The 15,150-nt window shown below is 42.8% G+C and overlaps 1 protein-coding gene across 3 annotated transcripts in view; it reads left to right on the top strand.

Annotated features, from left to right (window-relative positions):
- Positions 1 to 15,150, top strand: part of slc30a7 (solute carrier family 30 member 7) — a 68,873-nt gene that overhangs the window by 34,008 nt on the left and 19,715 nt on the right. For all 3 annotated transcript variants that reach the window (XM_085982467.1, XM_085982469.1, XM_085982468.1), the window contains exons 7-8: positions 209 to 265; positions 478 to 613. In XM_085982467.1, coding sequence (XP_085838593.1) covers positions 209 to 265; positions 478 to 613 — 193 coding nt within the window. The remainder of the gene's footprint in view (positions 1 to 208; positions 266 to 477; positions 614 to 15,150) is intronic.

Raw genomic sequence — 15,150 nt, 5'->3', positions numbered from 1 at the left:
GCCAAACCCTTGCCTTCCTCCATTTGTTGCTGTGCAAGTAATAAAAGTTACCTGAACCGACTCCTGAATTTTGCCGGTTAACCGACATTTCTGGTTATTTAGGGGCCGGTTAATCGAAAGTTTCCTGTACCTTGTATCTCACTGGAAGTCTTCTATCAATGCATATGTTGTAGTTTTGTAACTATAGATACTATGTTTTTCTGTGCAGAAGATTACCAATCTGATACACTTCAAGCAAAAGGATCCAATAAACAGATTTTAGAAGGTTTGTGAATTGATCATTTTGTGCTAAAATTGTCACTAACTCTTCAAGCTGATCTTCATTATTTCTTTATTAAAAAGCTGATAAGCAATCAAAGGTGTTTTTTTTACTTACTGTTCATTCTCTAAATGTAGGAGGTATTCAGTAATGTTTATAAATCAAAAATGGTATTGCGTGAAAGCATAAAACAATTTCTTCCCCTCTTGTCATTATAGGAGTCTTTCTGCATATTGTAGCAGACACACTCGGCAGTGTAGGTGTAATAATATCTGCCCTTCTGATGCAGAACTATGGCCTTATGATAGCAGATCCTATCTGCTCCATGTTGATTTCTTTCCTTATAGGAATAAGGTAAGTAACTTGGGGTTTCTGTACTTGTAGTTTTGTAAGATTTGTTGGGTGTTCTTGAGAGTTGTCGAGTCAAATGGTGACTGGAATAGAACACAGTTAAATCAGCGGAGACAGGAGCCTGCCTTTATCACAAGCTCACACAAAATGTGCTTGAAGTCAGTGTGTGTGGTGGGGGCTATATGGACGCACTTCTGATAAAGCCTCTCCTGTCATTCCTATTTCCGTCACAGTAACGATGAGGCATTCACACACCGAGCTCTTCTTTCTGCCCCCCTCTCCAGGTCCTGGCTCCTCGACCAGTTTCCCAGTGTTGGGTGAAAGCTGATGGGCTCCATTGTCCTCTACCCCGTCCTCCAAAATACTTCCAGACACCTAGCCTCCCTTCTCGCCACACCAATATCGTTTGACTACTTGCCCTCCAAATCTTCCTTCTCGACTTGCTACCGTCAGCTCCTGCCCACCCCATCAAGCTCTACTCCCATCCACCCCATTTGCCCTTTGACCTTCCACTTCTGCCATTAGTATCTTTTAACTTACCTATACAGTTGCACAAAGAACTTTGAAAGGTAAGAACATAAGAAGTAGGAGCAGGAGTAGGCCATACGGCCCCTCGGGCCTGCTCCGCCATTCAATAGGATCATGGCTGATCCGAATCTAGACTCAGGTCCACTTCCCTGCCCGCTCCCCATAACCCCTAATTCCCTTATCTGCTAGGAAACTGTCTATCTCCTTTTTAAATTTATTTAATGTTGCAGCTTCCACAGCTCTCTGGGGTAGCAAATTCCATAGATTTACTACCCTCTGAGTGAAGAAGTTTCTCCTCATCTCAGTTTTGAAAGCGCAGCCCCTTATTCTTAGATTATGCCCCCTAGTTCTAGTCTCACCCATCAGTGGAAACATCCTCCCCGCATCCACCCGATCAAGCCCCCTCACAATCTTATGTTTCGATAAGATCGCCTCTCATTCTTCTGAACTCCAATGAGTAGAGTCCCAACCTACTCGACCTTTCCTCATACGTCAACCCCCTCATCTCCGGAATCAACCGAGTGAACCTTCTCTGAACCGCCTCGAGAGCAAGTATATCTTTTCTTAAATATGGAAACCAAAACTGCACGCAGTATTCCAGGTGTGGCCTCACCAATACACTGTACAACTGCAGCAAGACTTCCCTGCTTTTATACTCCATCCCCCTTGCAATAAAAGCCAAGATTCCATTGGCCTTCCTGATCACCTGCTGCACCTACATACTAACTTTTTGTGTTTCATGCACCAGGACCCCCAGATCCCTTTGTACTGTAGCACTTTGCAGTTTCTCTCCATTTAGATAATAACTTGCTCTTTGATTTTTTCTGCCAAAGTGCATAACCTCACACTTTCCAACATTATATTGCATCTGCCAAATCTCTGCCCACTCACTTAGCCTGTCTATGTCCTTTTGCAGGTTTTTTATGTCCTCCTCACTCACTGCTTTCCCTCCCATCTTTGTATCGTCGGCAAACTTGGATATGTTGCACTCGGTCCCTTCCTCCAAATCGTTAATATAGATTGTAAAGAGTTGGGGTCCCAGCACTGACCCCTGCGGAACACCACTAGTTACTAATTGCCAGCCCGAGAATGAACCATTTATCCCAACTCTTTGTTTTCTGTTAGATAGCCAATCTTCCACCCATGCCAGTATATTACCCCCAATCCCGTGATTTCTTATCTTGATCAGTAATCTTTTGTGTGGAACCTTGTCAAATGCCTTTTGGAAGTCCAAACACACTACATCCACTGGTTCCCCTTTATCCACCCTGTATGTTACATCCTCAAAGAATTTGAGCAAATTTGTCAAACATGACTTCCCCTTCATAAAACCATGCTGACTCTGTCCTATTAAATTATGTTTATCCAAATGCTCTGTTACTGTTTCCTTAATAATGGACTCCAACATTTTGCCAACCACAGATGTTAGGCTAACTGGTCTATAGTTTCCAGCTTTTTGTCTACTTCCCTTCTTTAAATAAGGGTGTTACATTAGCAGTTTTCCAATCTGCCGGGACCGTTCCTGAGTCCAGGGAGTTCTGGAAAATAATCACCAATGCATCCACAATCCCTACCGCCACGTCTCTCAAGACCCTAGGATGTAGGCCATCAGGTCCGGGGGATTTATCCGCCTTAAGTCCCATTATTTTACTGAGTACCATCTCCTTAGTGATTTTAATCGTCTTTAGCTCCTCCCCCCCCCCCCCCCCCCCCATTGCCCCCTGTTTGTCCAGTGTTGGGATATTTTTAGTGTCCTCTACTGTAAAGACTGATACAAAATATTTGTTCAGCGTCTTTGCCATCTCCATGTTCCCCAGCACTAGTTTCCCAGTCCCATCCTCTAAGGGACCAACGTTCACTTTAGCCACCCTTTTTCTTTTTATATAGCTGTAGAAACTCTTGCTATCTGTTTTTATATTGTTGGCGAAAGTCAGTAAACAGCTGTAAGGGCAGAGGCAGCAGTAAGAAGCGGTATTAATTACCTGTTGCCTGCTGCTTGATTATTGTATCCATTTGTTGAATACCATTTATTTTTGACAGTAACTGAAATTTCTAATGTCATAAATAAGATTTTAAACATTGCGTATTTTGCAATAAAATTAAACTTATCTATGCTTTTCACTTTTTTATATCCTGGAATGCTTAATTAACACCTCGCTCGCTCGCTCTCTCTCTCTCTCTCTCTCTCTCTCTCTCTCTCTCTCTTTCTTTCCCCCCCCCCCCCCCCCTCCAAACCCAGTGGCCTGGTCATCTGTTAGTTTGCTTTTTCTGGTACTTGCTTCATCTTCTAAGCATCCCCCCCCCACCCCTCCCTGCTTCTTTCATTGTAAATCCTTGCGCTTCCATCACACCCACCCTACCTATAGGCCTTATGCCAAGTTTCTGGCCACCAGCTTCCGTGACCCTCCCCAACCCCAAGATACAGCCCTCCTCCTGAGTTGCCAGCCACCAACAGAGACCTGTTTTAAGTTACTTCAAGTGCTTACTGAGCTTTTACTCCATTTGTCAACTCTCTGCCAGCACAGAAGCTCTTAAAGCTGCTTCTCAGCTCGCAGAGAAACGGTAACACGGTGAGAGCACAGTTGAGGATCAAATTCTGTCTCCACCCCCTTTAATACCTCTTAATGCTGCTGTACCCAGTCCCCTGCTCACTGCTCCTCTACCCCACAGCTTCTGTTACCCACTCCTACTGAGTCCAACCCCCTGCATAGTATTTTTGCATCATGCATCGAAACTAGGAGCAGGAGTAGGCCATTCGGCCCCTCGAGCCTGTTCCGCCATTTAATGAGATCATGGCTGATCATCCCAATTCAGCACCCTGTCCCTGCTTTCTCCCCATATCCTTTGACCCCTTTAGCCTTTAAGACATATATCTAACTCCTTCTTGAATATATTTAATGAATTGGCCTCAACTGCCTTGTGTGGTGGAGAATTCCACAGGTTCGCCACTCTCTGGGTGAAGAAAGTCCTCCTCATCTCAGTCCTAAATGGCTTACCCCTTATCCTTAGACTGTGACCCCTGGTTCTGGATGCCCCCGCCATCGGGAACATCCTTCCTGCATCTATTCTGTCTAGTCTTGTTAGAATTTTATAAGTTTCAATGAGATCCCCTCTCATTCTTCTAAACTCTAGCGAATAAAAGCCTAATCAACCCAATCTCTCCTCATATGTCATTCCTGCTATGCCAGGTATCAGTCTGGTGAATCTTTGCTGCACTCTTTCCATGGCAAGAACATCCTTCCTCAGATAAGGTGATCAAAACAGCACACTATACTCAAGGTGTGGTCTCACCAAGGCCCTGTACAACTGCAGCAAGACATCCTTGCTTCTGTACTCGAATCCTCTTGCTATGAAGGCCAACATACCATTTGCCTTCTTAACCGCCTGCTGCACCTGCATGCTTACCTTCAGCGACTGGTGCACAAGGACACCCAGGTCTCGTTGCACTTCCCCTTTTCCCAATCTATTGCCGTTCAGCTAATAATCCGTCTTCCTGTTTTTGCCACCGAAGTGGATAACCTCGCATTTATCCACATTGGGCAGATGTATGGCAAATGCAGTATAATCACCCAACCTGTCCAAACCATACTGGAGTTTTTCTGCATCCTCCTCACAGCACACACGCCCACCCAGCTTTGTGTCGTCTGCAAACTTGGAGATAGTACATCTAGTTCCCTCGTCTAGATCATTTATATATATATTGTGAATAGCTGGGTTCCTAGCACCAATCCCTGCGGTACCCCACAAGTCACTGCCTGCCACTCGGAAAAAGACCCATTTATTCCAACTCTTTGCTTCCTGTCTGCCAACCAGTTCTCTATCCAAGACAGTACCTTACCCCCAATCCCGTGTGCTTTAACTTCGCACGCTAATCTCTTATGCGGGACCTTATCGAAAGCCTTCTGAAAGTCCAAATACACCACATCCACTGGTTCTCCCTTATCTATTCTACCAGTTACATCCTCAAAAAATTTCAGTAGATTAGTCAAGCATGATTTACCTTTGGTAAATCCATGTTGACTTTGTCCAATCCTGTCACTGTTTTCTGATCCTGTCACTGTTTTCCAAGTGCTCTGCTATTACATGTTTTAAAATGGACTCTAACATTTTCCCCACTACCGATGTCAGACTTTTACCGGTCTATAATTCCCCATTTTCTCACTACCACCTTTTTTAAATAGTAGGGTTACATTAGCTATTCTCCAATCCGATCCCTAATCCAATGCTACCAGATCGAGACTTCCTATAGCTGCTCCAAGTTCCTGGGACTTCCCTCCCAGTACACACAGACCCCACAACATCCCTTGCAGCACTGCCGTTACTGCCAGGGCTCCCTCCTCCCAGTATTCCCAAATGCCAGAACCCCTTCGTTATTGCTCCCATAGCCAAAAATCCTTTCTATTCCTCCCACACTTGGGCACCTCTTCCAATGCCTGCAATCTGCTTCCCATTGCTCCCAGATGCCGAGGGCTCCCTTCCAGTGCTTCCAGATTGATCCCAGGATGCAGAGCCTTCACTCTCTCAATTCTTCCAATTTGTGGATTCTCCTTGCGTCCAGTTTTATCCCATGACAGTATTAATTCTTTCTCTTGCCCCTTTCCCTAATAAATTAACATTCTATCAGATTTGTTTCTTGATTTATTTCTGAATATGCAAATTTCTGTGATTCATTTTTTTCACATCCTTTATACAGTATAAATAAAATCAGTTCCATTATTTACCACAAACTGCTGTACTGTGTTTCCACATTGAAAACACAAATATTAATGTGGCAAATGAACTGCAGAAGAGTAGTTTTGCTAACAGCAAAAATGGTTGTCACCACTAGGGGATGCTCAAAGCTGAGGTTTGAAGGATCGAAATAAAAACAGAAAATGATTGATATACACAGCAGGTCCTTTCCATCTGTAGAGAGGGAAGTTCATGTTTCAGGTCTAGACCAACCATCAGAACTTTGAAGACATTTTACTCATTACTCTAAACGAAGTGTGTCAGTCTAAACTTCAGATCTATTAATATATTAGTTCCTTTGCTGGCCTGTTTAGAATTATAGAATGGTTACAGCACAGGCGGAGGCCATTTGGCCCGTCGAGCCCATGCCAGCTCTCTGCAAGAGCACTTCAGCTAGTCTCACTCCCCTGCCCTTTCGCTGTAGCCCTGCAAATTTTTTTCCTTCAGGCACTTATCTAATTCCCTTTTGAAAACTACAATTGATTCTGCCTCCACCACCCTTTCAGGCAGTGCATTCCAGGTCCTAACCACTCGCTGCGTAAAAAAGTTTTTTCTCATGTCGCCTTTGGTTCTTTTGTCAATCACCTTAAATCTGTGTCCTCTGGTTCTTGACCCTTCTGCCAATGGGAACAGTTTTTACTCTGTCTAGACCCCTCATGATTTTGAGCACCTCTATCAAATCTCCTCTCAACCTTCTCTGCTCTAAGGAGAACAGCTCCAGTCTATCCACGTAACTGAAATCCCTCATCCCTGGAATCATTCTCATAAATCTTTTCTGCACCCTCTCTAAGGCCTTCACATCCTTCCTAAAGTGCAGTGCCCAGAATTGGACACACTATTTCAGTTGAGGCCGAACCAGTGTTTTATAAAGGTTCATCATAACTTCCTTGCTTTTGTACTCTATGCCTCTATTTATCAAGCCCAGTATCCCGTATGCTTTTTTTAACCGCTTTCTCAACCTGCCTTGCCACCTTCAATGATTTGTGCACATATAACCCCAGGTCTCTCTCTTCGTGCACCCCCTTTAGAATTGTACTCTTTAGTTTATGTTATCTCTCCTCGTTCTACCAAAATGTATCACTTTGCACTTTTCTGCGTTAAATTTTTCTGCCTGTCTATGTCTTCTTGACGTCTATCACTATCCTCCTCACTGTTCACTGTACTTCCAAGTTTTATGTCCTCTGCAAATTTTGAAATTTTGTCCTGTACCCCCAAGTCCAAGTCATTTCTAGCACTGGTTCTGCTCTGGCAACAGGTCATTGTTTTATACTGTTCCAAACCAGGTTGTATTTGGATTCATGGAGAAGATGGACGAGGGTAGCACTCTTTCCTCCCAGTCCGAAGGTTGTGGGTTCAAACGCCATTCCATGAATTAAGCTGCGATGCAGCACTGAAGGAGTGCTGTATTCACAGATGTTGTGTTTCAGATGAGATATTAAACTGAGGCCCCACCTGCCTGTAGAGGTGGCCGTATAAAATCCCATTAAACTATCTAAAGAGCAGGTGGCTCTTGGTGTCCTGACCAACGTCCATCCATCAACCAACACTACCCAAAACAGACCTACACTTAATTTTGCATTTGCTGTTTGTGGGATCTTGCTGTACAGATTGGTTGCTACGTTTACTTATATAACAGTGACTACACTTCAAAAGTAATTAATTGTTGTAAAGCACTTTGGGACATCCTGAGGAAGTGAAAGGGGCCATATAAATGCAAGTTTTCTAGAAGTCTATTAGAACTTCTTCACAAACACAGTTACATTTTAGAAATCCTTTTGAGCTTTATTTTCCTTTGTGCTGAAGCCAGTATAGCCATGGGGCTGGCAATTTAAATTTTACTTGAGCTGCATTCATTGTATCTGCTATCTCCATCACGTGCCTGGTATTTAGTAGTGTTACCAGGCTTATTTAGTGTCCACATACAAATCCACTTTGTGAAAAATCTTAATCAAGTCAACTCTATGAATTAGCTGCGCAAATAGAGGTAAATGAATATGATTTGATTGGGATTACGGAAACATGGCTCCAGGGTGGCCAAGGCTGGGAACTCAACATCCAGGAGTATTCAGGAAAGATAGGCAAAAAGGAAAGGGAGGTGGGGTAGCATTGCTGGTTAAAGAGGGGATTAAGGAAGGATATTCGCTCTGATGATGTGGAATCTGTATGGGTAGAACTGAGAAATACCAAGGGGCAGAAAACATTAGTGGGAGTGGTATATAGACCTCCAAACAGTAATGCGGAGGTTGGAGATGGCATTAAAAGGGAAATTAGAGAAGCGTGCAATAAGGGCACAGCAGTTATCATGGGTGACTTTAATCTACATATAGATTGGGCTAACCAAATTAGTAACAATACTGTGGAGGAGGAATTCCTGGAGTGTTTACGGGATGGTTTCCTGGACCAATATGTCGAGGAACCAACTAGAGATCAGGCCATCTTAGACTGGATATTATGTAATGAGAAAGGATTAATTAGCAATCTTGTTGTACGAGGCCCCTTGGGTCAGACCGATCATAATATGATAGAATTCTTCATTAAGATGGAGAGTGAAGTAGTTGACTCGGAGACTAGGGTCCTGAATTAAAATAAAGGAAACTACAATGGTATGAGGCGCGAGTTGGGTAGGATTGATTGGAGAATGTCACTCAAAGGGTTGATGGTGGATAGGCAATGGCAAACATTCAAAGACAGCATGGATGAACTACAGAATTTGTTCATCCCAGTTTGGCATAAAAATAAAACAAAAAAAGGAGACTCAACCATGGCTAACCAGGGGAATTAGGGATAGCATAAGATCCAAGGAGAGGACATATAAATTGGCCAGAAAAAGCAGTTAACCTGAGGATTGGGAGCAGTTTAAGATTCAACAAAGGAGGACAAAGGGATTAATTAAGAGGGGGGGAAATAGAGTATGAGTAAGCTTGCAGGGAACATAAAAACTGACTGTAAAAGCTTTTATAGATCTGTGAAGAGAAAAAGATTGGTGAAGTCAAGCGTAGGTCCCTTGCAGTCAGAATCAGGGGAATTTATAATGGGGAACAAAGAAATGGCGGACCAATTAAATACATATTTTGGTTCTGTCTTCACAAAGGAGGACACTAATAACCTCCCAGAGATGTCGGGGAACATAGGGTCTGATGAAAGGGAGGAACTGAAAGAAATCATTAATTGTAAGGAAATGGTGTTAGGGAAATTGACGGGATTGAAGGCCGATAAATCCCCAGGGCCTGATAATCTACATCCTAGGGTACTTAAGGAAGTGGCCCTAGAAATAGTAGATGCATTGCTGATCATCTTCCAACATTCGATGGAATCTGGAACAGTACCCATGGATTGGAGGGTAGATAATGTTACCCCACTATTCAAAAAAGGTGGTAGAGAGAAAACGGGGAATTACAGTAAGCCTGACATCGGTAGTGGGAAAAATGCTAGAGTCCATTTATAAAAGATGTAATAGCAGAGCACTTGGAAAACAGTGACAGGATCGGACAAAGTCAACATGGATTTACAAAAGGTAAATCGTGCTTGACTAATCTACTGGAATTTTTTGAAGATGTAACTGGTAAAATAGATAAAGGAGAACCAGTGGATGTGTATTTGGACTTTCAAAAGGCTTTCAATAAGGTCCTGCATAAGAGATTAGCGTGTAAAGTTAAGGCACATGGGATTGGGGGCAAGGTATTGACTTGGATAGAGAACTGGTTGGCAGACAGAAAGCAAAGAGTTGGAATAAACGGGTCTTTTTCCGAGTGGCAGGCAGTGACTAGTGGGGTACCGCAGGGATCGGTCCTTGGACCCCAGCTATTCACAATATATATTAATGATCTAGACGAGGGAACTAGATGTAATATCTCCAAGTTTGCAGACGACACAAAGCTGGGTGGGCGTGTATGCTGTGAGGAGGATGCCGAGAAACTCCAGGATGATTTGGACAGGTTGGGTGATTGGGCAGAAGCATGGCAGATGCAATATAATGTGGATAAATCCGAGGTTATCCACTTTGGTGTCAAAAACAGGTAGGCAGATTATTATCTGGCAATAGATTGGGAGAAGGGGAAGTGCAACAAGACCTGGGAGTCCTTGTGCACCAGTCCCTGAAGGTAAGCATGCAGGTGCAGCAGGTGGTTAAGAAGGCAAATGTTATGTTGGCCTTCGTAGCGAGAGGGTTTGAGTACAGGAACAAGGATGTCTTGCTGCAGTTGTACAGGGCCTTGGTGAGACCACATTGTGAGTATTGTGTGCAGTTTTGGTCGCCTTATCTGAGGAAGGATGTTCTTGCCATGGAAGGAGTTCAGCGAAGATTCACCAGGCTGATACCTGGGATGGCAGGAATGACGTATGAGGAGAGATTGGGTCGATAGGGCTTATACTCGCTGGAGTTTAGAAGAATGAGAGGGGATCTCATTGAAACTTATGAAATTCTGACAGGACTGGACAGACTAGATGCAGGAAGGATGTTCCTGATGGCGGGGGAGTCCAGAACCAGGGGTCACAGTCTAAGGATAAGGGGTAAGCCATTTAGGACAGAAATGAGGAGGAATTTCTTCACCCAGAGAGTGGTGAACCTGTGGAATTCTCCACCACAGAAGGCAGTAGAGGCCAATTCATTAAATATATTCAAGAAGGAGTTGGATATATTTCTTAAGGCTAAATGGATCAAGGGATACGGGGAGAAAGCAGGGACAAGGTACTGAATTTGGATGATCAGCCATGATCTCATTGAATGGCGGAGCAGGCTCGAGGGGCCGAATGGCCTACTCCTGCTCCTATCTTCTATGTTTCTATTTAATGTGTGGTATGCTTAAGTCATCAACAACCAGTTCTTCACACGAGTGCTGTATAAATCAAAATCCTCTCTTGGGGAAAAAGGTAACCCGAATTTGGAAGAACAAAATCTTTAATTGCGCAACCAAATGATTTTCAATTCAAATAGATGTAATATAAAAAATTCACACTGTCACTTTTCATTCACTGAAATACTATAGACAACATTGGTACTACAGGAAGTGTTATTCTGCTGAGATTTAAGCAAAGTGGAATGGAAATGGGACTGAAGTTGCCTCGCTTAAAGTTAAGAATTTTATTTTGGCAGTAGCAGTACACTGTTCATGTTCTTTCTTATCTGGTTGCATATTGTTTTGCGGTGCTGTATATTTTGTCTCATACAGATGGCAGTCTTGGAGAGTCTAGTGAAAATGAGCATTTTTCCTTTATCTTGCATGTAACAACTCTCGCTCACATTTAGTTTTGAATTTACAGTGATCCTTCAAATGCATTCTTTAAAACTGGGGGAAAAAAAGGTTGAAATAAGTTATATGCTTCCTAGTAATGAGTTGGAACTAGTTCAATAATCTGCCCCCCCCCCCCACAAAGAAAATTAAATCTGTTCTATAATTTTTCCAGAACAGAATCTGGTACAGGAATAGCAAGCCATGGGGAGAGGATGATATCCAAGGATCTCTCCCTTTTCCAAGCAGGAGGGGTCTTCAGTTTATTGCAAAGTGTTGGAACGTTAACAGCTGTGTCCCTGAGACAGTTTTTTTTTAAATTGAAGTGAAAACTGGCATTTGGCTTGAAATCCAAAATATTCAGCTTCCGTAAGCACTAACTCATTCGCTAGCAATGTTCCCCCAAGGTGTGCGGGCACATCAATCAGGCGATCCTGTGTAGGCCGCTCACAAGCTGTTGCCGCTGGAACATGGCCGTGCAGGAAAAAAATAATTAATGGGAACATTGTTCACTAGTGTCTTAGCCAAATACCCTCCCGCCTTCTCTTTCTCTTTCCCTTCTCTCCCCACCCCCAACTGCAATTTCTCTCACACATGCCCAAAGCCAAACTGGAATCCTTGAGCTGAGTAAGGCCACATCCACGAGATAAATGACTTCCAGCTGTTGCACACTAAGAGTGGCTGCATCCTCCCAGCTCTCTCCCACGCAGAGATCAGCAGTTCCCTGTCCTGACCGGTCAGGATATGATTTTATAATGTATGGCATTTTCCTGTAAATTGTGACCTGTGTTTGTACTAATGGGCAGCAATTACCGCACAAAAAGAGCAGAGTGCTGCAGTGTGGATCTCATTCTTTGACCATACACACTCGTGAATGCTCCTCTTTTGTCCAGGAATTTTGGAACTTTTGCAAAAGCTGTACTAGTTTTAAAGAGGATCTCCTTCTATAGAACAAGACACCATGGAGCTAACATGAGAGTAAATCACTTTGCAGGCCTTTTTGGCTGAAAAGTGAATAGCAAGAAATGAGTGAGACAGTAACAGTCATGGGAGTCCATATTAACTTTATAAACTAATTAAATGATGCTCATTTGTTATCTAAGTCCATATCTGAGGTTTTTAGGTGTCTTGTTATGTTATTGGGTATTGATCTTTCCTGCTTTGGCGCAGCATCCATTTTTTTCTTGTGCTTCTTTGCAGCATTTTTGTATGTTGAAGGCACTATATAAAGCTCAGTAACTGGAATAATTGAACCAAAAGTTATTACTCATTACAAATGTTTTTTAAGTTGGACTGTTAAAATGCACATAATTTTATTCCTCCTGTGAGAATTGACCAAAATAACCAGCTAATCACCAGGTTAAACTCCAAGCTCTAGTGTTGTGTAAATCAAGCCCTGGATTTTGGTGTAAATGTAGCTTTCAGTTATCCTTTTGTCAGGATTTGTAACTTTTTATAACTCACAGGAAAAATAATTTTGCACTTAACAGATTTCATTTTCACATCTTGCATTATTTTTATTTCATAACCACTTGAAGATGTTCAGAGCCAGTTCCAATTACTTAATGGCATGACGTGTATGTAATCTGGTAATGTCAAACTATGCCGTTTTTACTTCAAGACATTTACCTGAACACATTAATTCAAGTCTCTGTAAACTTTTAAGATTTTTTTTAAATGGTTCTTTTCCATTATAATTGAGGGGTCAAAAGCATTGTATATTTTTCTGTGCTAACATTTACAATGCAGTGTCCTTGCAAAAAACAGATTGTTTTATTTCAGTCCTGTGAAAGCTCGAGTATGGCACATTTTCTTGTTCAGATCCATCTTTTTCGGCTCTTTGTATGAGCAACCTGCAGTATTACTTAGAACATAAATTCATGCTATGAAACTATTTATTTCTCTTCCCTCAATTCATGTAAGCTCCAAATTGAATTACATCTATATAATTAAATCCTGCATCTAATACACGTCTGTTGTCACACCTTTCAAAGATGTTGCACCTGAAGTGTGGGCTAGGCACCATTGCATCTGCAGAGTGTCACACATCCATAGGCCAAAATTCACAAACAGCTCAAGTAACCACTTATCTGTAAACTTCATCTTGTCAAAAACTCTGCTGTCTGTATACAATCATGCCTCAAGTCCCACTCACCCATCAGCCCTGTTCTCATTGACCTACATTGGATCCTGGTCCCCCACACCCTAAATTTAAAATTCTCACCCTGGGCAACATTTATCCCTCAACCAGCATTATTGAAAACTGATTTTCTGGTCACTTATCTCATTGCTGTGGGACCTTGCTGTGTTCAAATTGGCTGCTGCGTTTCCCTAGATTACAACAGTGACTGCACTTTAAAAGTACTTAATTGGCTGTAAAGTGTGTTGGTTGTGAAGTGCTATGGGGCATCCTAAGGTCATGTTTAAATCCTATTGTGTCCTCGCTATTTCTGTAACATCCTACAGAACCCCATCACCAGACTCTGTTCCTCTGACTCTGACCTCTTGTGCATCCGCCTTCCCATCGCCCCACAATTGGCAGCTTTGCCTTCAGTTGCCTAAAGCCTACGCTCTGGAATTCCCTCCCTAAAACCCTCTGTCTCTCCATCTCTTTTAAGACCCTCCTTAAAATCCACCTCTTTCACCAAACCTTTGGTCACCCTTTCTAATATCTCATATGGATTATGCATCTATGAAGCATCTTCGACTCTTGAAAATTCTTTTCCAAGTTGAAAAGTGTTGTGTTTGTACCGCTATACACAACTACATAAAATAATAAAGCAGCAGAGACTGAAAGTAACTTCAAGTGATCTTTACTGGTTAACTGGAACTTCGGCACTGACTATACAAATCGATACGCGTCTGTTATATACGCTCGCAACTAAGGATGTACATCCACAAAACAAAGTAGTCCCTTCAATGTTGTATACATTACACTTCCTCCCCCTTTAGTTTAATAGTATATTAACGCAAAATTTCTATAATTAACATACAGAGCCTGCCTTTACAGTAACCTTTTTGTTTTCTTAAAAGTAACTAAATTCAAATTCCAACATAACATTTTATTTTGTCAACAGCCCTTTTACAAGTCAAGTCTCTGGGGAGGCCTCCTCTGCCTCTCTGGGTAACGTCTCTCCAGACTCTCTTGCGTTGGGGAATGAGACTGTACAGGTGCATCAGGTGAGCTATCAGCACAGGTAGAGCTCTCGGCTGTGGATGAGGCTGGTGCTGATGCTGATGAATCAGGAGTGTCTGTTTCCATGTCAGGTGAATCTGGGCGAGGTATAGGGGTGTTTTCCACTTGAACATCCAGAATTTGGTCCACATGACGTCTCAAAACGTTCTCTCCCATATCCACAGTATACATCAGTGGTCCCTCTCTTGTGGATATTGTCCCTGGTTGCCACTTTTCCGTCCGGAAACCACGAGCATGAACTGACTGTCCCACACTGAAGCTTCTTGTTGGCTTAGCATTCAAATGTTTGAACTGTTTGTTCTCTACATCACGACGTACATTCGGTTTAAGAGGGTCCATGCGAGATCTCAGGTTCCTGTTCAGAAACATCATCGCTGGAGTCTGATTAGTGGCTGCGTGTACTGCGTTCCGATAAGCAAAGAGGAAATTGTCTACCTTGTGTTGCAGTGGTAGATTCTCGCTGTACATTGCTTTGATGGCCTTCTTGAAAGTCTGTACGAATCTTTCTGCCAAGCCATTTGTAGCTGGATGGTACGGGGCAGATGTGTAGTGCTTGATTCCATTTTTCCTCATGAAACCTTGGAATTTGTCAGAGACAAATTGTCGTCCATTGTCTGCAGATTTGTTCTGGTAGGCCATTTCTAGCGAACATGGTACTCAGAACTGAAATGGTCTTTTCAGATGTGGTTAATTTCATTTTAATGACCTCGGGCCATTTGGAATGTGCATCGACTGCAATCAAGAACATGGAGTCCATGAACGGTCCAACAAAGTTGATGTGCACACGTTGCCATGGTGATGAGGGCCATTCCCATGGATGGAGAGGGGCTTGTGGTGGTGGTTTTTGGACCTTTTGA

Source organism: Somniosus microcephalus, chromosome 3 (genome assembly GCF_052327205.1).
Source record: "Somniosus microcephalus isolate GS21.2 chromosome 3, FLI_Smic_1.0, whole genome shotgun sequence".
Taxonomy (NCBI): Eukaryota; Metazoa; Chordata; class Chondrichthyes; order Squaliformes; family Somniosidae; genus Somniosus; species Somniosus microcephalus.
This window is presented reverse-complemented; position numbering and strand designations above follow the sequence as displayed.